This window comes from Rhinolophus sinicus, chromosome 12 (genome assembly GCF_057876585.1).
Source record: "Rhinolophus sinicus isolate RSI-liver-muscle chromosome 12, RSI-T2T, whole genome shotgun sequence".
In the NCBI taxonomy this organism is placed as follows: domain Eukaryota; kingdom Metazoa; phylum Chordata; class Mammalia; order Chiroptera; family Rhinolophidae; genus Rhinolophus; species Rhinolophus sinicus.
Window position 1 is genome coordinate 16,408,775 of NC_142512.1, and position 23,361 is coordinate 16,432,135.

The 23,361-nt window shown below is 42.9% G+C and overlaps 3 protein-coding genes and 1 pseudogene across 8 annotated transcripts in view; 2 read left to right on the forward strand and 2 right to left on the reverse strand.

Moving 5' to 3' along the window:
• KIAA0753 (KIAA0753 ortholog) overlaps positions 1–23,361 on the reverse strand; it is a 65,528-nt gene that overhangs the window by 36,371 nt on the left and 5,796 nt on the right. For 2 of the 6 annotated variants that reach the window (XM_088801989.1, XM_088801986.1), the window contains exons 1-7: positions 15,764–16,581; positions 14,907–15,069; positions 7,790–8,414; positions 5,102–5,208; positions 3,842–3,904; positions 2,242–2,457; positions 88–298 (exon numbers count right to left, since the gene is read on the reverse strand). In XM_088801989.1, coding sequence (XP_088658115.1) covers positions 88–298; positions 2,242–2,457; positions 3,842–3,904; positions 5,102–5,208; positions 7,790–8,414; positions 14,907–15,002 — 1,318 coding nt within the window. In that variant the 5' untranslated portion in view covers positions 15,003–15,069; positions 15,764–16,581. Of the gene's footprint in view, positions 1–87; positions 299–2,241; positions 2,458–3,841; positions 3,905–5,101; positions 5,209–7,789; positions 8,415–14,906; positions 15,070–15,763; positions 16,582–20,412; positions 20,534–23,361 lie in introns of those variants that run through there. The other 4 variants (XM_088801987.1, XM_088801988.1, XM_019743807.3 and 1 more) reach the window with 4 other exon arrangements.
• On the forward strand, positions 2,768–3,360 carry LOC109453788 (transcription factor BTF3 homolog 4 pseudogene; annotated as a pseudogene).
• On the reverse strand, positions 16,645–20,406 carry LOC141568944 (uncharacterized). The gene has a single exon (XM_074320301.2). It carries the CDS (start codon positions 20,093–20,095, stop codon positions 16,655–16,657), a length of 3,441 nt encoding a protein of 1,146 aa, XP_074176402.2. The 5' UTR covers positions 20,096–20,406; the 3' UTR covers positions 16,645–16,654.
• TXNDC17 (thioredoxin domain containing 17) lies at positions 20,645–22,913 on the forward strand. Its single transcript, XM_019743812.3, has 4 exons — positions 20,645–21,011; positions 21,534–21,615; positions 22,034–22,109; positions 22,733–22,913. Exons 1-4 carry the CDS (start codon positions 20,867–20,869, stop codon positions 22,799–22,801), a joined length of 372 nt encoding a protein of 123 aa, XP_019599371.1. The 5' UTR covers positions 20,645–20,866; the 3' UTR covers positions 22,802–22,913.

Genomic DNA, 23,361 nt, shown 5'->3' on the forward strand with positions numbered 1-23,361 from the left:
TCACTTTCTCCTCAGTGTTGCAAATATTACAGTACAGATAATTCCAAAGAATGAAATATCTTGCAAGAAACACTTTAAGACACATACCAGCAAGAAGCTTCTTTGCCACGGAAGGTCGTCTTGTTTCCTGTGGAAATATCTCCTTTGCTACGAGGGGTCTCCTCTCGCTCTTTGGCGATGCGCTTCGCTGTCTCTCTAGGGCCCTTTGGCTACCAACAGGAAATCTGCTCCGGACTTCAGTGACACATTTCTTCACCTTTTTTGGTGACACTTTCTTTTCCAGGAGGGATTCCAAAGCCTGCCATGAAACAGTCAATTATTCTCTTAGTTTAACTCTTAGTGATTAAAAAGTCTGACTTTTAATCACAAAACTGAAAATGAGGACTCTAGAGAAATGTGTTATTAAACGGCTATTTCCAATGGTTAATGAAATATTGCTTAATTTAATTTTAAACCTTTATTATTTAGGATATCTAATTAATTAATAAAAGGAATTCTGCATGTTCTTTTACACATTTAGCTCCCTAAAACCAATAGCAAAAAGATAAAGAATATGACTAGTTTTAAAGGCATCCAAATCCTAAAATTAAGGATCACTATTTTAGGAACTTACCATAGTCTTCAGAATATAACCCTTCATGCTTTAAAAGCATTTTAATTCTTAATGAAAACCTCATAAACTCAAATACCACTTTAAGTGGGCAGACTACATTTAATATACATTTTCATAAACTACAGGAAACTTTGCAAGTCCAATGGCTTTGGTCACTCCTGTACCACAATGGTAGGAGATCTGTGTTCCCCTTTTCTAAAAGAGGAATATCCTCTAATAAATACCCAGTTACTCATTACCAGGCAGCAAGGGCCTGGTCTCCATCTGGTCACTACAAATTAAGGACAAGTGAACACGGCCAGGGAGATTTAGTTCAGATGACAGTAAGGCAATGCGAAAATAATAACTTATGAGATGCTGCAGTACAAGAAGAATAAATTTTTTGCAATACTGGATATTTTCAAAAGTAGGAGAGATAAACATGATGTTTAAGAAATCTCATGTTAAGGGACTCTTGCTCAAAATTTGGGGAAGGGTAGAAATCTGTTCAAATCCTTTCTAGGATTATGAAGCTATGCCCTCTAAATGAAATCATCTTGGCCAATAAATTTTCTTATGGATAAGTTTAAAAAGCATCACATGACTTGCTATACTACCTAAAGGTCTGCGTCTGACAATACCATTCCTGATAGTGAGTTCTATATACACGAATGCAACCAATACAAATCACAAACATAGGATGTGCTGGATAAGGAAACTGTAAAAGTAGAAGGGGACTCACAGACCACCAAGGGCTAGTTAATGGTAGAACTGCTATGTCAGTTAGTCCACAATTCTCCCCACAATAGCACTTTCCTTCCACAGCTAACAGTTTACTATGTCACACTAACATAAAGGTTGTCTTTTAATTGGTGGATGACAATGTGTGGTGCAGTGAAAATGACAGTGGCATGGGAGTCACAAGATAGGAATTTAATTCCCAGCTCTCCAGAGAAGTAACTGTGTCATCTCTCTGACCTTTGCTTTTTAAAATTTTATCTGTAAAACAGTAGAAATGAAACATACTGCAAATCACAGCACTGCAGTAAAGATGAAATGGGAAAATGTGGTAGCACTCTGTGAACTTCAGAGAACTATAAAGATTTAAGAGCATATTGTTTCTGTTGTCTTTGTTACCAATAAGAACTAAGCACACTATTCATTCCTGACTAGTACATGTCAGCTGTGATTTCCAGAAGTCTCTAGTCATATCATGAGACTTGAGGCTCTGCTTCCATATATCTTTGTCTCTTCTTTTCAAAAATCTATCTAGACTACGCAGATATTCTAATCAAAGCACTAATCTAAGAGTGCTTCACTGTTTTCCTTTCCTATGCTAATAAATTCTTTATTAAATGGCACGATCAGAGAATGGAAAACTGTATTTAATTAAAGGACCTGGTTAAGAGATATTGTAAGTTTTAGCCACCAATTCCCAAAGAAGTGAAATACAATGTTATAGACTAGACTGTAAAAACAACAAAATAAAAATGAAGTGCTTCTTTTGCCCTCGCAAAGCTTTCATTTACTAGGTGCAGCAGCTCTGTCTTGTAGTCTGCATAAATCCCAATGAAACTTGGAGGTCATAAACATGACTTCCCTGCCTGGAAACAATGCACTTCTAACAAAAGTTAGAGTCAATTTCATACCTCAATTTGTTGCAGGATATCTATCACCACATCCGGGACAGAAGAATCAGCATTCAGCTTGGCAGAACAGAGTGACAGCTGGCGGATAAGACTGCCCAGCTCCCTACACCGAGCAGAAACTGAGTGCTCCCCTTGGTCAGTAAACTGAGTCACAAACATCTGTAAGGCCCGAATGGCTCCACGATGGGCAGCTGCCAGCCTGGACATTGCCCATGACTGGCAATAAATGAAATGTGAGAAGTTATTTCAATATTCAGAACTTCTTGGCATTAACCCAACCCCTAAGAATATTTACAGGAGGCAACCATCTTGCTCTTGCTGCGTGCTGGTGTTGGAGGACCCTCCCTGCTTCAGATTTACCAACAGCATGAATCAAGAAAAGTGAGCCAAACTTTAGGCTCAGGTCCAGCTAGGGGGCAAGGGTACAGCTCTCAGAAAGAAGGTGGTACACGGAACAGCTACAGCTGATGACAGAAAACTTCAGAGTTCTCTAAAAAAACTGGCTGTGAATAATGTAATTGGTATTGAAGAGGTGAATACGATGAGTGATGGGACAGTTCTTCATTTCAACAAGCCCGAAGTCCAAGCTTCCCTTTCTGCTAACACCTTTGCAATTACTGGTCATGCAGAGGCCAAACCAATCGCAGAAATGCTTCCTGTAATATTAAATCGACTTGGTGCTCTCAGCTTAACAAGTCTTAGGAAGTTAGCTGAACAGTTTCCTCGGCAAGTGTTGGAGAGCAAAGCACCAAAACCAGAAAATATTGATGAGGAGGATGGTGATGATATTCCGTATCTCATAGAAAATTCTGATGAGGCATCCAAAAATAAAGCTAACTAAAATCTCTTCTGGTTTGTGGCAGCTGGCATGGAGTAGATTTAACAGATCAGCTATGTGGTTCCAAAGCTTTACAGACACAGAGCATATCAACTGTTACTAACAGAAGTATTTTGTATATTAATAATGCTGTTTGTTCAGCATTTTTGGTCATTTGATTTCGCATTTTGCACTTCTTCCCAGGATCTATTTTTTTGGTCAAAATACAAAGTATTGGGGCAATTTGAGGGTGTTTTGATTTTTGATTCGTGGCTTTTTGTTTCATTTTTTTGTTTGGGGTATTTTTGGTGTGTCTATGTTCATGCATGCGTGTGGATATATGTGTATACAGTGGAGAGCAAATTAGAAAACAGTTCCATTTATCCTCTTCCTTCCCCCAATAGAAAGAAAACAAATCTTTACATTTTGGGGGGAAAAAGAATATTTACAGTCTATTTTCTTTCTATATTGAACTATTTCCATTGTGGAAATGTTTTCATAGTAAAGGGAATTATGAAGTTTAAAGTTTTTCTAATGATAAAGTCTTTTCTTTGTTATTCTGTTTCTTACACGAGCAGCAAGAACAAAAACCTATTTTCAGAACCTGTTCCTTGGAAGGTGACCCCAAATTCAGAATACTTAAGTTGCCCATGCCCTCACTAATAGGTTTCTATAAGCACTTAAGACAGTATTAGTGCCGAGAACACACACACAATACTAACAAAACACTGGACATCTAATTTATGAATAATAAGTATTAATCGTAATTAAATTGCCTCATACCTTCTTAGTGTGTTTAATTTTATGTGGACTCAATTTATCCAATTCTTCCTGGATTTCTTTAACCTGTTTTGTGAAGGGGGAAAAACGAAAACTTCATACCTTTCCACTGATCTTTTCCCACTTATCCTTTGAAAAGAATAAAGCTTGTCTTGTCCAAATATAACCATTATCAACTCAAGTCACTTGAAAATGAGACAAGGCTCTTCATTCATACACCCAAAAAAGAGTTACTGGTTTCCAATTGGGGATGGTGAATAAAGGACAGTGTTCACCTTCTACCCCTTGGTCCCCAATGTAACAGGAATTTAACATGAGGCGTGAAGATGGAGGTGACTCTGGAAAGGCAGGAGAGCCATATCATGAAGCCTTCAGTGCCACGCCGAAGGGTTTAGCTTTCATCCTCTATGTTACAGAGAAGCCAACTGAAGTCTTTTAAGCAGAGGTCTGACATGGTAAGATGCGTGTTTTACAACAATCTCTATGGTAGCAACGTAGAGTAAGGACTGAAACAAAAAACCCCCAAAGAAATACAGAACAAAATCTAACTCAGGCATTTTCTTTTAAATGTAAAGGTCCAGTTTTGGGTTCAAGCAATAAGGCCAACATGTGACTTCAGTGACCAGAAATGAGTTAAAGATGTACTAATGAGTAAGGCATTAAAGTTAGAACAAACATTTTAAAAAATCTACTTGTAATGTAAACAATATAAATGTCTGTTTATCAGCCTCTAAATGTGTCCTGAAAGACCCTTAACATGGTCTTCATTCTTTACTATTTAATAAAGATAATCAAATCATTTACCATTACTAAGCTTCTAGTACATTATAAACATGAGACAGATGGGAAAACTAACGAGGTCCCTTTCTTCTAAGACTAATGTTCCTAACTGGGGACCAAGGGTTTTAGGGTAACTGATCCCCTTGACTTCATCTGCAAAAATATGTGCTGTATAAACATTTGTTCTGGGGAAAGGACCCATGGCTTTTAGTAGCTTCTCAAGAGTCTCTGACACCAAAAAGTTGAAAACCACTAACTATTTAAGGAGTTTGGGCACAGACACATAATACACAAACGCACAAAAAGGCAGATGACAAAAAGAATAAGAACATTTGCGTGTTCAGGGAATTGAGTCTCACAAACACATCAGAATTCATGGAGGATACTTTGGTGCTAATAATCCTGAGACAAAAGGAAAACTGGACCTTTGAGGATGTAACAGCCAAGGCTGAATGTGCTGCGGGACCCTCCTGCTTTCCGTACCTGCTGCTGGAGGACATAGAGCGTCCGGGCAGAACGAACAGCTTGTTCCTGCCTCCTGACACGGACTCGCCGCTCCTCGTCTGGATCCAAGGCTTCTTCCATTCTATCTGAAAATACCCCCCCCCCCCCAAATAAGTGGATTATAAACCAAATACATAAACTTAGAAACATTTCAATTACTCAAAGAGGTAATAAAGTTGACCTCTATTTTTTAAGGTGAAAAAATGAGGCTGTCCTAACAACACATGTCATTTGTCATCAGCCAAGAGATCAGGAAGGAGTGGGGCTGTGTACTGACTCAGAGATGGAAGGGACATGAAGCCATTCACTAGGTCGAGCACCCTTCTTTGCAGGAATTCCTGAACCAAACCCCACTGGACAGCCTAGTCTACTGTGAGGCATCTCTCGCTGTTTTAGAATTCTTTATATTGAGCCGAAATCTGTCATGCTTTCTACGTTTTCAAAAACCCTTTATTGTCCTATTTTTATGTTTAGCAAGATTTCTTTTACACTTTCTTATCTTGAATCCAAAAGAGAAATCCTTTCTCCAGCATAGTAAGATTATATGAATGTCCAAAGACTTTATAGATTTGTCAGGAAGCAGAACCTCGCATACACAGAAAATACACCACATTTTCAAAAGGTTAGTTCAAAGAAATTGTTTCTGGAAGACTGCCTGAGGGATGTGCAACCAATCCACTCCTCCCAGGCAGTGGTCTTCAAATAGGCTTACACAAATGAATTCTTATGTAAAACTCCAACACATAAGTCCGATTAGTATAGGTGTATTTATTAGTATAGGTGTATTTTAGAAATTCAGATCTCCAATATTTACTCATTGAAAACTCAACTAATGAAAATAGTTTTGAAGAAATCAGAAATTTGAAATCAGGAGTTGTGGGCACAGACGCTGTCTCAGAGGGGCCTACAAGCCAAACCGCTTCTGTCTCTTGTTGGGGCTGCACAACATGGAGAAACGCCAACTCACATACTTATATATCAGTGGTGGCAGGTCAGGTGGGGTTTTAACTGCTCACCTTACAGATGGTTCTGATGCATCCAGTCTGCAGAGCAGCACTGGGGAAGCACAATTGGGTATTTGGCGGCTACTGAAAGGGTGGGCTGCAGATAGGGGTCATCGCAAACTATTACCAGCCCACAACAAGCTAAGTGCAGAAATCAAATGTACGCATTTACAGGTTTTTATAGCAATATGCCATTTTTCGTGACACTTTTATGATAGTCTAGAAAGTACTGATTTGTGACAGATTGGCATTTTTAACCAAAACAAAACAAAACTAAAAAACACGCAACCCCGGAGTTTGGGGAGCTCTGCTCTGAAGCTTCCCCCGGTAGCTGGCCGCATGATCAGAGCAGTGGGTCCCGTGGCTTTGTTCCCCTGGGAGCAAGGCTTCTACCAAAGCCTGCCACAGACCAACAGTGAGGAAAGCTACAAGAAACAAGCGTGACGCTCCTGGTATCCCAACACAGGAATGTTTTCTAATTGTTCATATTACACAACATACGCTTTATGAAGACCCACAGTAGACATTTTTTCTGACCTGAATACTATGTGCAATAATTATTTTCCTTCCACAATTGTTTTTTCTGTTTTAGACTTTGTAAATTCTGCAACTGATCACATTTTCCCCTTTGGCTGGCTGCTAGAAAGCTCAAAAACAAATCTGTAGTCCATCCCTAATAAATCTGATCTTTCCTTTCCTTATTTTTTCCTGTGCTGTAATATCCTAATGTACATGTTTGTTCTATCTTGTTCAACCACAGGTATTATTATAAGGCACCTAACTTCTTCATGTAACATGCAGATATGTACATATGCGAATATAAATTAATTTCAAAACGCAAAAGGTCATTACAGACTATGTACTAGCCTAGCACGGTAGTTCCTTGGGATGCTCAACTCCCTACTCCTTGCGTTCTCAGCTGGGCTTGATCCCCTACTTGTTAGCTATGGTAACCCTAAATTCTCCACGAGGACTCAATCCTCTATTCCCTCGGGAAACGCAAGGGCAGGCAGAGAGAACACTGAAGAGTTGCAGAAAACAGTGTATGGTGATTACACACCTTCCTTTCTAACCTGTCGTCAGATTTTACACATACCCACCACTTCCCTTGTCACTGCTGTGTATTCATCTAAATGTTACCTAAGTTAGAAATGCTTTCCTCTACAATATACATATACTATGCTCTTTTCTAAACAAGTTAAAAATAATTTTGTCAGAAGGACTTCTGGATAAAGAAGCAAAACATTACAGGACAATTTGCACTCTGGTGCCAGAAGACCTAAGGTTCAGACAGCAGGTACCCCAACTGCTAGGCTGGGCCCTACGTCGGTCAATTACCAAGTACAGCGTATGGGAAAGGACCTATCATGTGCCTCTGCTGGAAAGAGGGGCTAGGGCGGAGCAAACTCTTCAGAAAAAAAGACATTAGTCAAACTCAAAGTCCAGTTGTCTGGTCACGAGTGCTCACTCTAGTGACAGAAGGAGGGCGTAAAATCTGATGGGGGCAGGGGTCACAAAGGAATATATTAGGTTGGTGCAAAAGTAATTGTGGTTTTTGCAATTGTTAACCTTTTAAACCGCAATTACTTTTACTGATGTCTAATATTTGAACTATCCCACTCTCATAACATCTCTTCAAAGTGAAGAATCCAATTTTTCTCACCTTTTATAGTTACTTCTTCAATTTTATGGATACAACTGCTCAATTCTTTCTGGAGTCGCTGAACTTCTAGCAGGCTTTTGTGTTCACGTAGGCTTTTTTGGTCACCTGTCCTGGCATGTGGCTGAAGTTCTGGATCACAGGTGGTTGGCAAATTCGGCATGGTCAGATCTGACTGTCCTGGATGAGATGTGTACAGGTATACCTTGGCACCTGAGCTGGAAATTTCTACTTTGGACGGCTGGTGGCTGCAACGACAGACTTCTTGACTCTTCGATTCCTTTCTTTCCACCCTATGGTCTGATACTTTATGGTTAGTGTGTCCACATCTCTGAGAGATTTGGGGCTGACTTCTGAGATGATGTGCTTTTATATGTTCTTCCAATTGTCTTCGTTTCACATCTCTTTTGGCTAGATGGACAGCATAGCTAAGTCTCTCTTCCGATATGACAGAAAATGAAACAGAACTGCTTAGGTCAGGACCATCTCTAAAATCCAAATCTTTACAATGGTACGACTCATTGTACGAATGCTTCAGTTTTTCAATTCTGATTGCATGTGGGCAAGAATAGCGGATTGCCAAATTGCTTGAATGTGTAGGAACATTCTTATTAAACTGCAGCTGGTTCTTTTAAAAAAATAAATAAAAGTAAGCGCTCATTAGAAAAACAACATATTACATAGTTGGTATATGTCTACAATCAAGTTTCTAAAATTTCACCCACACAATTATTAGTGCTAAGAGGTATTTCTCTTTTGTTATCCTACGATCACTCTGACCTATAGAATTATCCTTCTGTTTACTAATAGCATACCAGGATCTTCCTCTAAACGTCAACCCGGAAAGTTTCAAGCAGCAACCAGTAAGTTCCCCAACTCCCCGGAGATGGACTTCTGTCCTATTTCAAAATATCAGCTTCCATCAAGTGACCAATACAATCCATTACGAGCATGCTTAAAAGCTGCTCCCAGATACACCACACAGAGACATAGGACCTAGGCCATTTGATAATGCTTCTTCGGGTCTTGCTGAGATTTTTCATCTGGTGGTTGGACCACATCTTTTTTCCTGCACCTCAGTTCATCTTGCTCTAAACAGCCCACTTACACCATCTTATGCAGGCTTAAGTTTCTGTCTGTTCGAATCATAGTAGATACACGTTTTAATTCATTTTTTTCACTTAGCAAAGATAGGCATGTTTCCAAATTCCCACAGTTTTCATTTTCATTATTACATTTCCAAAATCCAGTTAATGGCCTTTTCATGCTTAACCTAACTATAACTTACTATTAAACATTTAGATTGTTCCAGTTTTTGCACTAATTCAAATATTATTTCAATTAACACGTTGCGTATGGATCACGAGAATTTTCACGAGGGATTTAAACCCCGCCGTACACAACGTGTTAATATCTCCATGCATTTAGGTGTTTTTTTTTCTCTTTTCAAACTATTTCCTTGGGATAAATTATCTGTTCTGGGGTTACTAGGTCTAATGCAACAAACAATTCTATAGCTTTGGGCCTGTCAACGATGAACTAATGAAGCTTGTGCTGTGATGCCTTTATCTAGGGAACAGCCCCCCCAACTCTCACAATAAAGTATTTTATATAATCACGTGTGTGAAGAGTCTATTTAAAATAAACCCATTGTGGTAAAACTTCAGAAAAGTATTTTATAAAAAAAAGTTGTTAGCAGAGGTTATGAGAGAGAAAAAGAAAAACAGTTACCATCTGAAGGGCGTACAGACAGATGAACAGCATTTGAAACTTACAGCCTTATGTGGAGAAAGTCTTTTCCCCCAAAGTATTAATAAAAACAACCTAAATTACCTGGGCGGTTTGATGAAAGTACTAGAAAAAAAAAAAAATATGCGTGAACTCCTCTTTAACCTGGGTGTAGGGAAAGGCTTTCTAACTATGACTCAAAAACCATGTGCAATAAAAGAAAAAAGTGATAGAGTTTACTACAATAAAATAATTTAAAAAACAACTGCTACCTGTTTTCTACGGTTAAAAAAACACCACAAAGTCAAAGAAGAAATGAAAACTGGAAGAAAAATATTTGTGAATACAAAGGGTTCCCTACATACAAGGAAATCTTAAAAATTAAGGTGAAAAAAGATCAGAACTAAATAGAAAGTGGGAAAAACACATGAATAGACAATTTACCAAAAATGTACATATATATAAACATGACCCTAAGACATATAAAAAGTTGGTCATCTCATAAAATACAATTTAAAGAAAACACTGAAATAGCAACAGATTAGCAAAATTGAAAGGTATGACCACACATGCTGTTGGCGAGGCTGTGGGAAAACAGACACTCTCACACAGTGCTGGTGGGAATGCAAATTGATACAACCTTAGGGAGGGGAACTTGCTAGTATCTAACCAAATTACATATGTTTACTTAGTGTCTCAGCAGCCTCACTTCTGGGAATTTTTCTGAAGATACACTCCCATCAGTACCTATGCACAGATTACTCACTGCTATATTGTTCACAATTGCAAAGTACTAGAATCAACCTAAATGCCCATGTAGGAGAATGACTGAATAAACTTTGCTATGTCCACACAAAGGAATATTGTGAAAATGTAAAAAAGGAATGAGGACAATCTCTATGAATTTCTCTGTGAACTGACATGGAGGGATTGCTCAGATATATTGTGCAGTGAAAAGAGCAAAGTGCAAAAAGAGTATCTGTAATATACTACCCTTCAGAAAAGCAGAGAGATATTTCACGAGAAAATGTACATGCATCTGATGATTTGTGCAAAAAGAAACACAGGAAAGAAAAATCAGAGACTATTAAGATTAGGTATATATCGGGTGTGGGTAGGAATTGGGTGGAAAGGATAGAGGGAATGGGAGACGGGATGACACTTCTCTGAATATACCTTTTTGTACAGGTATATTTGGAACCATGTTAAGGTTTCACATATACTAGAGAGATAGCAAGGGAGAACACAAGGGAAGAAGAGAGGGAAGGAGGGAGGGAATAAATAAAATTAAGGATGAAGGAAAGCCCTGAAAATGAATACTAACAGAAACCAACAAACCAAACTGAATTTCAAATGAATAAAGAACCACACTAAAAAGTGAGGGTTAAAAAAATTAACCCAATTAATTTCTGAACATAGCATTTGGACTATATGACCTTATATAGGCTAAAGATAAAAAGTACTCTAAACAAATAGTAAATTCTAATTTGTAGGCTTCTCTTTTGCAGAGGCATGGAGCAAACTTCTGAAACATTTTTGTACATTCTAGGATTGTGCAAATAAGTAAGTACATCGTGGATAACTGGAGCGAGGTTTCACACTGTTGAGTAAGGGAGTTAGAAATATGGAAAGTGTTGAATTGGAATTGGAGATGTCTGTGTGAACTCAGACAGATGGGCAGATACACAGACAGACACATAGAAAGGGAGGGAAGAACGGAGAGAGAGGAGAAGGGACAGGAGAGAGAGGGAGGCATACAGGTGTGAGTGTGAATATGAATGTATGTATGGGTACACAAGTATATACATCTATTTGCCAGTTACATCCCCTGACAGGGCCTAGAAAGAATGATACCTGAGAATCAATGAGCATATCTATTACCCAGATATTGATTTCTAAATTCCATTATCCGCTAAAGGGAAGAAGTCTCCTTGGATAAATGGCTGATTCCAGGACTGGGTCAGGGAAAAAATATGCTAAGCCCAGAATATCTTTTTATACCAAAAAGTAGTCAGACTGATGAAAACATGTGAAAGAAAGACTGGAGTCCAGTAGGCCTAGTCGGAGACCATCTGAACATCAAAATATGTATTTGAACATAAAAATAAATACTGAGGGTAAAGGATTATAACCTACTGCATAAAGTTAAGATTCTATGTGGGAGTCTGCTCTGATATAAACAAATAAATACATAAATAATTAACGCACCATTTGCCAACCATCATAATAAATTGATTAAGGCAAATCATCAATGAATGCTAAAACTAGTAGATGAAAGTCTGCAGAGTAAAAAGATATTAACATAATCTCAAGAGAGATATTTTCAATTATAAAAGGCAACAGAGTAACTGTACAACGGAAAACTTGGCAGGCACCACCTTAATCAAATGATTAAAGTTAACACTGCCAGTAATGGGACTAATTGACAGCATGTATCTCCTGATATGACACACTGAGAACTCAGCATCACGTCAGTGATTTTCCCACCCTAAGCGTAGAACCTGCATTTAATTCGGAGAAAATGTCAAACAAACCAAAATTGAAAGAAAAATCCTCAAACAACTGGCGTGTATTTTTCAAAAATGTCACAAAATACAAATACAGGCTCAGAAACTGTTCAAATTAAAGGAAACTAAAGAAATATGATCTTGGGTTTTCTTTTGCTACAAACGACATTTTTGGGGATGACTAACAAAATTTCAGTAAGGTCAGTAGATTATAGGATAGCATTATTTTAATGTAATTTCCTGATTTTCATCACTGTAGTATGATTATATAAGAGAAATTCTTATTTTTAGTAAATACACATACAAGTATTTAGGAATAAAAGGGTATCGTGTCTGCAACTAAATCTTAACCAGTTTAGAAATTGTGTGTGTGTGTGTGTGTGTGTGTGTGTGTGTGTGTGTGTGTGTGTAGAGAGAGGAAAAAGTGTGGAAGGAAAAGAGGGGAGGAGGGAGGGAAGGAAGGTGGGAGGGTGTAATAAAATGTTAATATTTGGGGAACCTGGGAGAAGAGTTTCCAGAAATTCAGTGTACCATTCTTGCAACTCTTCTGTTAGCCTGAAATTATGTCAAATTAAAAACAAAAATTTCTTTGTAAACCACATCCATCAGAATGCCTATAATTTTTGTTTTGCAATTTATTAAAACTTTGTTTAAACACTCATTTTGCAACATACAAACATATACAGATGGTGCCAAAAAAGTATACATTTTAAAGGAAAAAACTATTAAAATTGTAATACTCAATATATACCGATAAAAAAAAGATGAATACAAGTCACATTCTGCCATTACAACAGGTACTCAGAGAGGTTACCATCAGCATCCAGATACTTCTGATTACGGCGAACTACTGCTTGAGAAACCTTGATCAAAGTGCCCACTTGTATACATTTTTTTGGTACCCCCAGTATTAAAAATTCCTTGTATTTAAAACATTAACTTATTCCATATACAATAAAACTACCTTTCTGTGACATCTTTTTTATTAGTTTCAGGAGTAGAAAACATACTGATTAGACATTTATATACCTCACAAAGTGATAACCCCAATAAGTCTATTACCCATCTGACACTGTGCATAGTTATTACAACATTATTGACTATATTCCTTATACTGTGCTTTATATCCCGTGACTCTTTTTCTTTAAATTCTAGCTGGCATTCGATATAATTTTATATTAGTTTCAGGTGTACAGCATAATGGTTAGACATTTATAAGATTTATGAAGTGATCCCCCGATAAGTCTAGTACCCATCTAACACCATACAGTTTTTACAATATTATTGGCTATATTCCCCATATTGTTCTTTACATCCTTGTGACTGCCAATTTGTATTTCCTAATCCCTTGACCTTTCTCACCCATCCCCCAACCCCCACCTCCCATCTAGTAACCATCAGTTTGTTCTCTGTATCTATGAGTCTATTTCTGTTTTGCGCGTTTATTCTGTTCTTTAGATTCCACATATCAATGAGATCATATGGTATTTGTCTTTCCCAGTCTGACTTATTTCACTTATAATAATACACTCTAGGTCCATTCATGTTGTTACAAATGGTAATATGTCACTCTTTTTTATAGCAGGGTAATCCTCCATTGCGTAACGTACAGAATGGCCATAATTTTTTAAAAAACACTAAATGTTGGCAAAGATGTGGAGTAACGGGAGGAACTCTCCTTTACTGTTGGTAGGAATGTAAAATGGTAAAACCACTTTGGAAAAAGCTCTGTTGGTTTGTTAAAAATTAAATATATACCTACCCCTACGACCCAGAGCTTTTACTCCCAGGCATTTACCCAAGAGAAATGAAAACATGTTTACAAAAAGATTTGTACAAGAATATTCATAGCAGCTTCATTTATAATAATCCAAACTAGAAACAGCCCAGGTATCCATCAACTGCAGAATGGAGAAACAATCTGCGGGTACATTCCCACTATGAATACTACTCAGTATTAAAAAGGAACAAACTACTGATATATGTAACACATGGATGAATCTTAAAAACATTATAACCAATGAAAGAAGCCCTCTACAAAAGAGTACATAGTATATGATTCCATTTATATGAGTTCTAGAACAGACAAACTGGTTTGTGGTGGAAAAAAAAAGATCAGAAAGTGGTTGCCTCTGGAGAACTGGGTAGGGATTGACTGGGAAGGGGCAGAAGAGGACCTTCTGGGGTAATGGAAATGGTCTGTATCTTGAAAGAAGTACAGGTTATACATGTGTATACATTTGTCAAAACTCAGCAAATGTGCAAGAGGTAGACATTTCAATGTATTCATTTAAGATAAAAAATTTACATCAAAAGATAAAAAGGTAAAAAGAATGAATTATAGGATATAATATGCGTGCTGAAATAGGTACTTGTGTCTGCAATTTACTTTGATGTAGGTCAAAAAATAAGATGGATTAATGAATGGATTCTACAGGGATAGACATGCAATTAAATACAGCGAAATAGTAATGGAATCTAGGTGTTCACTGTGAAATTCAACTTCACTGTATGTTCGAAGATTTTCATAAAACAATGTTGGAGGTAAAGACATCTTGGGACAATTGATTCAATAAAGACTAGTTAGGTAATATTAGAAAAAAATTTGGGTCCATTTCTTAGGTATAACAATGGTATTATGATTAAGTAGAAGAGTTTATTTTTAGGATCAGTATTCTAAAATATTTGGAAGTGAAGTGTCATGATATCTGCAACTTACTTCAGTTCTGCAAGCATTTTAGAGATGGGCAGAAAGAAAGAAACAGGACAAATTGTTACAACTGTTGAAACTAGAAGTAGGGTTAAAAGGTGTTGTTGTCCTTTTCTTTCAACTTTCATGTTTAAAATGTTTCAGAATAAAATATGAAGAAAAAAAGGAAAACTACCTGGGTCTGAAGTCTCGTGGGGTCACTCCTCCCCTCCAGCTGGACACCGGATGCTAGATGAACACAGGCTGAAGCTTGTCGGCCTGGTCCCATCATGTCAGACAGCGCAGAACAATAGTGGAAGCCTAGTCCTCAGCCGACAGTGCTTCTTTAAAACCATTGCCTAAAACGCAAAGAAGCTACTTTCAGACCAAGCGTCTTCACACAAAGGGAAAGAATAAGTAAAACACAGTGAGTGCCATGCTCATGAAACGATACTCTCCAAGTCGCCCACAGTGACCTCCTACTAAAGAGCAGGTGCTTAAGGACTGGAATGAGTTTCTTCCATTCACAAAAGCAACTCCACTTTTGAAATTCCCAAGAGGATAGGGGGACACACTATTTTAGTAACAAATCTTTTGAGCCCTTTTCATTCTAAATTTCAAATCTCAAGAGTCTCCAGTAAGACATTACTTCGAAAACAGGGCTCTGTTACGGTAAATAAGCACTTCCCAGTTCGGCAGTTTTACGGACAGTCTACATCAGTAAGTCCTAACCGCTTGTCAAAGAGCAGTTATACTTTACTAGGTAGCTCCAAAGGACATGACTGAATGACTCGAAGGAAGCCTCCAGGATCAGAATACCTAGATTTATGCCAGGATCCATTTACTAGCGGAATGACCTCTCTAAATCTTCCATTTCCCCATCTTCCCTCCATCCGATACACAGTGAAATACAACATGTGACAGCATCGTGTACGCCATTATGGGGTACTCTTATCACTGCCTTTCCCCATCCTGAATGCCTCCTGATATACACTTTATTATCCCTGTACTCATCCCGTGTTGATCACACACTTGTGTCAGGTTGTTATTTACCTATTTCACAGGCATATGTCCCATCTTCCCAGCTAAACAAGGTTCCTTGAGGGTAAGGGCCTTGTCTTGCTCTTCTCTGATATTTCCCACAACACAGTGCTTTGAGCATAGCGGACAATTTAACTCAGTATTTGTGGAATTAAGCTGACTTTTTCCATGAACTAACTAGTGTTAAATGTACTGGGGAACTTGTTCTCTGAAAGAATCCCATAGTAAATCAATTGGGAAATTCAGGTTTTAATTTAAGCTGTTGAATAAGCTCAACGTTTGTAGGTTGCATTTGCTTAACGACAGATACATCTGAAGGAATATAAAGGCAGTTGTAGAAGATTCCTTATTTCTAAGGCTGTGGAGACACGATCAAAAACGAAGATGGGAGGAGGCACATGAGCGAGGCCATCGACTGGCCTGGTTATCAGCACAGCTCAGGGGCTGGAGGAAGGGGCCTGGGGGGCGTCTGCAACATTTATGTGGTCAACACTTCCCCTAGGATGCCAAAGGCCTAATAATCCGTTCTCCACAGGAAAAAAACTAGGTGATCCCCACAGTTCCAGGATACCTTAAGTGACACTGCACACACACACACACACACACACACACACACACACACACACAAACACACAGAGTCCAGGGATACCCACCCCCAAAATGTTCCCCTGTACAAAGTCCTGGGACATGTCTCTCTTTGCAACCTGTCCCTTTCCAATTGTTCCAGGAAACCACCCAACTTGTTACACCACATACTGTGGGACCTCTCCACAAAGGATCTCTCTCCCACATCCTGAGACACCCCTACAGCTTGTACCTTCATCCACAACTCAGGACAAATCTCCCACCAAACTGTTCCCTCCCAGAGTCCCAGGATCCCCCCCAATTTGTTCCCTATACATACTACTGGAATGCCCCCCTCAATCTGTCCTCCCCCACACAATTTTCTCCCAAGTTGTTCCCCCTCACTCTGATTCCAGACACCCCTCCCGTCTGTCTCCTGCTGCTCTGCTGCAGGTGACCCCTGGAATGCTCAAGGCCTGTTTCCTCCCTTGAAACAGGAGGCACTTCCACGGCTTCATTCACCCCCGCAGCCGTTCCTGTACCTGAGAATCCCGGCACACTCTGATAGTCTGCTTCTTCCCCCACAGACCTTGGGCAGCTCCATAACCTGTCCCCACGCCCACAGGTGTAAGACGGCCCAGAGGCCAGGTTCCTCCTTGCTAGCCCCAGGACACTTCTCCCTCCTGTCTCCTGCTCTGAAGCCCCTGGGCCCTCTGTGGACGGTCTCCGCACCACTGTGAGGCCCAAGACAGCAGCATTCGCCTCTTCTCCAGTAGACCCAGTCACCCACACAGCAGCAGGCACACGCCCCGCCATGGGAACTCCCACCGCTGCAAGCACCCCCAAAGACAGAGGTACCCTCACAGCCTCAGGGACTACTCCATCGGGTCTCCTTCTCCACATGCCTGACACACCTTCAGAGCCAGTCGCCCTGTCCACGGGTCCTGGAGCCCTGGATGCAGGAGGCCCCTCAGCTGCCGGTCTCCTTCCCCATACACCTGGGACATCCCCAGAGTTAGGATCACCCACCATCGGCACAGGAACCCCAGCAGCTGTAGGTGCTCCCACAGCCATGGCAACTCTAGAAGCCACAGGCATCTCAGCAGTTTGTCTTCTGTCCGATAAGCCCAAGAGACTCCCGGAGATTGTCTCGTCCCCCTCAGGCCCAGGTACCCCCGTGGCTGTGCACAGTCCCACAGCCATGGGTACCCCCGCCATTTGTTTCCCTCCCGACAAGCCCGAGATGCCCCCAGGACCCATCTTTTCCCTTCTGGGCCCAGGCATCCTGGCGGTGGCGGGCATCACCCTTCCTGTGGGACCCTTGGCATCTGCAAATACTTGCACTGTCTCTGTCTCTCCCCATAAGCCTGAGACACCTCCAGAACCAGTCTCCTCCCACACAGGCCTGGGAGCCACGGGCACCCCTACAGTCACAGGTACTCCGGGAGCCTGTTTCCTTCCTGGCAAGTGTGAGAAAACCCCAGAGCCAGTCTCCACTCCCAGAGGACCAGGTACCCTCGAAGCCATGGACACCTCAGCAGCCACAGGATCCCTGGCACTCTGTCTCCTCCACGATCGTGTGACACCCCCAGAGCCAGTCTCCTCCCCAACAAGTCCAGGTACCTCAGGAGCCGCGGAAACCCTATCAGTCATGGGAACCTCAATACCCTGTCTCCTTCCCCATGATCCTGGAAAAGCCGCAGAACCAGCATCCTCTCTCACAGGCCACAGCTCTTCGGGGGACACAGGGACCCCTGAAGCCACGGGTATTCTGGCAGTCTGAACTCTCTCCCACAGATTCAAGACATCACTAGAGCTGCTTTCCGGACACATGGGGCCAGACACCCACACAGCAGCAGGCACCCTCCCCGACCCAGGCACATCCATAGCTGCAGGCAGCCCTGTGGCTGGAGCACACCTGTGCTTGGGCATACCAGATGCCTCGGACACCCCCACTGTCTCCGGCAAGCCCATAGCTTGTCTCCTCCTGCACAAACAGGAAATATCCTCATAGCCAGTCTCTTGATCCACAGACCCAGAGACCCCTAAAGCTGTGGGCACCACAGCCTCTTGCTCCCCCATAGCCTGCCTCCTTTCCCACAGACTCAGGACATTCCCACAGCATGTCTCCTCCCCAATAACCCCTGGCACTGCATCAGCCAAAGGTACCCCCACAGCCTGCTGCCTGTCCCACAAGCCTGGGATGCCACCATACTGCCCATGTTCGCCCATGGCTCCTAGTACCACCCCAGCCTGGGATACCCCCACAGGCTGTTCTGTTCCCCACACACCCGGGACATTCCCACAGCCTGTCTCCTTCCCCAAAGCCCTAGGTACTCCCATAGCCTGTCCTACACCCCACAGGCCTGGAGCAACCGCAGGACCTGCCTTCTGCTCATCAGGACTAGATACCTCTGCAGTCTGTGCAGCTTCCCATGGCCCTCGGTCACCTCCAGAGCCTGTCTCTACCCACACAGCCTGTCCCCTTTCACTAAATCCTGGGTCACCACCATGTCTAGTTTCTTCTTCAGAACAAGGCACCTCTACAGGCTGCCCAGTGCCCCACAGGCCAGGGATACCCCTAGGGCCTACATCCTCCAGAGCTTGTCTCCTCCGCCACAAGCCTGGAGTTTCCTCCTCCACAGCTCTGGACACCCCTATAGCCTGTGCCCTGCCCCATACGCCTAGGGTATCCCCACACACTGCCTCTTGTGCCAGAGCCCCAGGCACCTGCACTGACAGACCCCTCTCCCACAGACCTGGTGTACCCCCATAGCCTCTCCCTCCCTCCACAGCTCTGGGTACCTCCACAGCCTCAGGCCACACCATGGCCCCAGGAACTCCCATAGTTGGTGCTTTTGGCCACCGGCCTGGGGCAGCGCCATAACCTATCTCCTCCACAGCTCCAGGCACCCCCTCCGCTTGTCCTCTCCCCAGCAAGTGTGGCGCAATCCCAGACCTTGTCTCCACAGTCCCAGGCACCCCCACAGAAGGCACCCTCACAGCCTGTCCCTGCCCACAGGAGCAGGAGGGCCTCTCACAATCCGGCCCTACGTCAGGAGCTGCAGATATTCCTGAGGCCTGGGGGACTGTCCTAGCCTGTCCTTTCACCCACGGTCCTGTGAGGCCACGGCGGCTGGTCTCTATCCATGAAGCCTGGCCAGGTATACCCCTTTCAACTGGCCCTTCTCCTGCAGGCACAGGATGGAGCTCGACTCTGCTTCCTTCCCCACATCCTAAAGCTGCCCTCATAGCCTGCACCTTCAACCACAGCTCCAGAATACTCTCGCGCCCCATAGATCCCGGACGACCTTTTCTCTCACAGCCCCGAGGACTCCTATCAAGTGCCTCCTCCTCCTCCCCAATGTCAGTCGCCCACACGGACCCGGCAGGCCCCACCACCTGGGGCTCCCCCACGGCCCCGTTCACCCACACAGCCCCAGGGTCCCTTGCAGCCTCAATTGAGCCTGAAGGGCCAGGTGTCTCCGAAGCCTCGTTCGCCCCTTCGGCCTCAACTGTCTCGGCCGCTCGTCTTCTCCGCCGTGGCTGCCGACAGTCCTGCAGCCTTTCTGCACTCACACAGCGCGTCTCCCACACCGAGGACCTCACCCGGCGACTAGATCCACGGCCTCGGGACGTCCCTGCACCCCATCTCTTCCCCCATGGCCGCCGAGCTCCGCGCCCCGACCTGCCGGGCCCCACCCCGCGGCCTGGCATCTCTGCCACCCGCTCGCCCCTGCGCAGCTTCGGCAAGGCCCCACGGCCAGCCGCCCTGCTCATGGCTCGAGGACAATTGCCGTCTCCCCCAACGCAGCCCCAGGGCACTTTGTCTTAACACCTTGTTCCCAAGGCTGCTCCACACACGCACTCACACACTCAGCTCCAACCTCGTAGCCTTATTCCCTCCCAGCCCCCCACCCCTGCCCAGCCCTGCACGTCCGCCCCCCAGTCCCGGATCCCCCAAAGCCTAGGCAGGAGAATAGGTAATTGGGGGCGACGAGCGGCAGGATCTGCCCCGGGTCAGGGCCTGCTCTCCCCCAGGTCCATGATTCCTAACGCAGCTTCCCAGAATCCCCCCAGCGCCAGCCCGAGCCCACCTGGCCTAAGGCAGGGCGCGGCTACTGGGAAGTGGGCGGGGGGTCCCAATTAGGCCTCGCTTCCGGCCGCTCGCCTAGTCGCCATAGCAACCGGCGCGGGGCGGCTTGGGAGCCGTTAGGGAGCCTAAACCACCTAAGCGTCCAGGGGCTGCATGGCGGGAGGTTTTGCAGCCACTGCACACGGGGCTGGGGCCCAGAACAGATCAGGGCAGAGGCCTCGGTTTCGCAATGGAGCCAGCACCGAAAGATCGGAGAAGTACGAGCAGAAAGACGGTACGGATGAGGAATGGCCTTCAGAGGCTCCCGTAGCACCTCCCAGCTCTGTGGGATCCTCTAGGCACCGCCCTGCTTAGACCACCCGGAAACAGCTTCGCCCCGCCCCGCCCCACGTGGGGCCCCGCCTCCCGGCGGTGCGACCCAAAGGCTCCGCCGGCTGTCCGCGGCCCGCTCCCCGATGGCTCACTACCAGGAGGTGAGTGTGTCCGGTTTCGAGGACTTCAGCCGGGCTGTGGAGCTGCACAAAGGCAAGACCATTTTCGCCTACTTCACCGGTTCTAAGGACGCCGAAGGGAAAAGCTGGTGCCCCGACTGCGTGCAGGGTGAGGCCGGGATTCGGGGGCTGCCGCCCAGAGGAAATGACGGGAAGGCCGAGGCTATAGAGAGCGGGGCTGGGGAGAGGCAGAGGGAGTCTTGCCCCCGGAGATCTGCAGGGCGATCAGAGCTGTCATCTTGCCTCCTTCTCCTACCTTGTTCCCTTCTCTCCTGCTGTGAAGTCCTTCCCCGCCCCAAGTGCTCTTCCTACCATTCGACCCATATAATCTTGGAATCCAGTCCTTTAAAACTTTTCACGTCCCATTATGATTAATGTCTTACAGTAGACGTGAATTGGTCTCCTTTGGATGTCAGCAAATATCTATGCCTTCCATTGTTATGGGCGCTGTGGCGTGGCGACAAATCAGTGGCTCTCAAATCAGAATACCTGACTTCTGTTAATCTTCTCTGTTAAGTGTAGGTTAAAGTCTGAGTTCCTGGCAACACTGAGGGGAGGGGAAAGGAACACTGTGTATCTGTGCCTGATTGTACAGTTGATGCATGATTATTTTATATCTACTTTTTGAAAGCTGAACCAGTCGTCCGAGAGGGGCTGAAGCATATTTGTGAAGGATGTGTGTTCATCTACTGCCAAGTAGGAGAAAAACCTTAGTAAGTAGCAATGTGTACTGTTTCTCAGACATGAACTAGAGACTCGCAAACTTAGACGGGAAGGACCTTGGGACTCAGGTTCTACCTTCTAAGGTAGTTAAGTCCAGCAATGATAAGACATTAAATACAAATAAAAATTTTGAATGTTCAGCCATTTGCATTAGGTAAGGCTAATTCAATGAATTTGGCTGGTGTTAGTTCAGAACTTAATTGTCTTTACATTTATTTTATATCTTGATCACACTTCAAATGAAAAATTTTATTTGGGGGAATAGATAAGTCAGTCCTCGGGTTTTTTTTAAATGTTTACAACAAAAACAATAGCTAAAAGACTAAATTTAGGAATATGTAAAATATTAAACAACACGTAAGAAACCAAGTAAATGTTTTTCATGATCACTTCCTCTTTTCGAAATAGCTGGAAAGACCCAAATAATGACTTCAGAAAAAATTTAAAAGTAACTGCAGTGCCTACACTACTTAAATATGGAACTGTGAGTATCTTTCTTTAACGTGTTGGGGCTACAATTCACCCTGTCAAAACTTTTAACTTGTTCTGGATTCAAATTTGAAAAGGTCTTGAGATTCCATCGCAAACATCACATTCCTGTTCAGAGTGCATCTGTTCATCCCGTGGCCAATCCCAATAAACTGAATAATGCAAATATCTAAATATTACATCTTTTTCATGCTTTTTAAAGGCTATTAATTTAAAATTGTATCAGCACTGTTCAAGAAAGTTGGTTTACAGATAATTTCTTAAAACACTGGCATCAGTGGTGGTTTTCCATTTAATCCATAATTCTGATTGAAAAGAAGGGGCACCTCTTCTAGTTTAGTCATGGCACTGGGATTCTAAATTAAAGAGATGAGGGGAACGGGGTTGGCATTAGGCTTGCTGTTTCCTGTTTTAGACTCTATGCTTAGAGCCAAGTGATTCATCTTAAAGCAAAAATCTTAACTATTTCCTAAAACTTGTTGCAACTGGTTGGTAATTCCTGAATGACGTAATTTCTCTGTTCCAAGGTTTGTGTCATTCAAAGCAGAACAACTCTATCCTCTACTAACAACATTTTTGTAGTTGTGGGTTAACAGTTTGACTGTTCTTCTCTTACAGCCTCAAAAACTGGTAGAATCTGAGTGTCTTCAGGCCAACCTTGTGGAGATGTTGTTCTCTGAAGATTAAGATTTGATGATGGCAATTGTCTTGATTTCCTGATTTGCTCTAGTCTAAAAGAAACTGCATACTTGCTTTGAATTCATGTTAGCAATAAATAAATAATTATGATATAAAACAATTAGTATGTCTAAACAATAGAGTGCTATATTAAGATGCTCATGAACCCTCTAAGATAGGTAAATTCAGTCTTCAGGAGTGGCAGTATTAGCACAAAGGAATGTATTACTGGAGGTAATAGAAATTAGACAGCTTCCAAACCTCTAAAGGAGTTAGGAACTTTTACCTCAAATTCCATGAATTTACAAAGAACTGTTATTTCTAAAACATCTTCGGCTTTAGAATTTAGAATTTAACCTAACCACTGAAGGAAAGCACGTCACATCTAATCCAGCCTCTGCTTCATGCAGGCAGTTTTGTTTTACAACTCTGAATGTGCTTCCCTACTTGGGATGAGGTGGGTGGCAGAGGCCAGAGACTATATAACCTAGTGGTGGGAAGGACTCTAGCCCGTGAGTCAGTCACTGATTACCATTTACTAGCTGTGTAACCATAGGCAAGTTACTTCA

Coding starts and splice junctions, on each gene's coding strand:
- TXNDC17 (XM_019743812.3), top strand. CDS start 20,867: ATGGCTCACTACCAGGAGGTGAGTGTGTCCGGTTTCGAGGACTTCAGC. Junction 21,616..22,033: donor CAAGTAGGAGAAAAACCTTA/GTAAGTAGCAAT, acceptor TTTTCGAAATAG/CTGGAAAGACCCAAATAATG. Junction 22,110..22,732: donor CACTACTTAAATATGGAACT/GTGAGTATCTTT, acceptor CTTCTCTTACAG/CCTCAAAAACTGGTAGAATC.
- LOC141568944 (XM_074320301.2), bottom strand. CDS start 20,095: ATGAGCAGGGCGGCTGGCCGTGGGGCCTTGCCGAAGCTGCGCAGGGGC.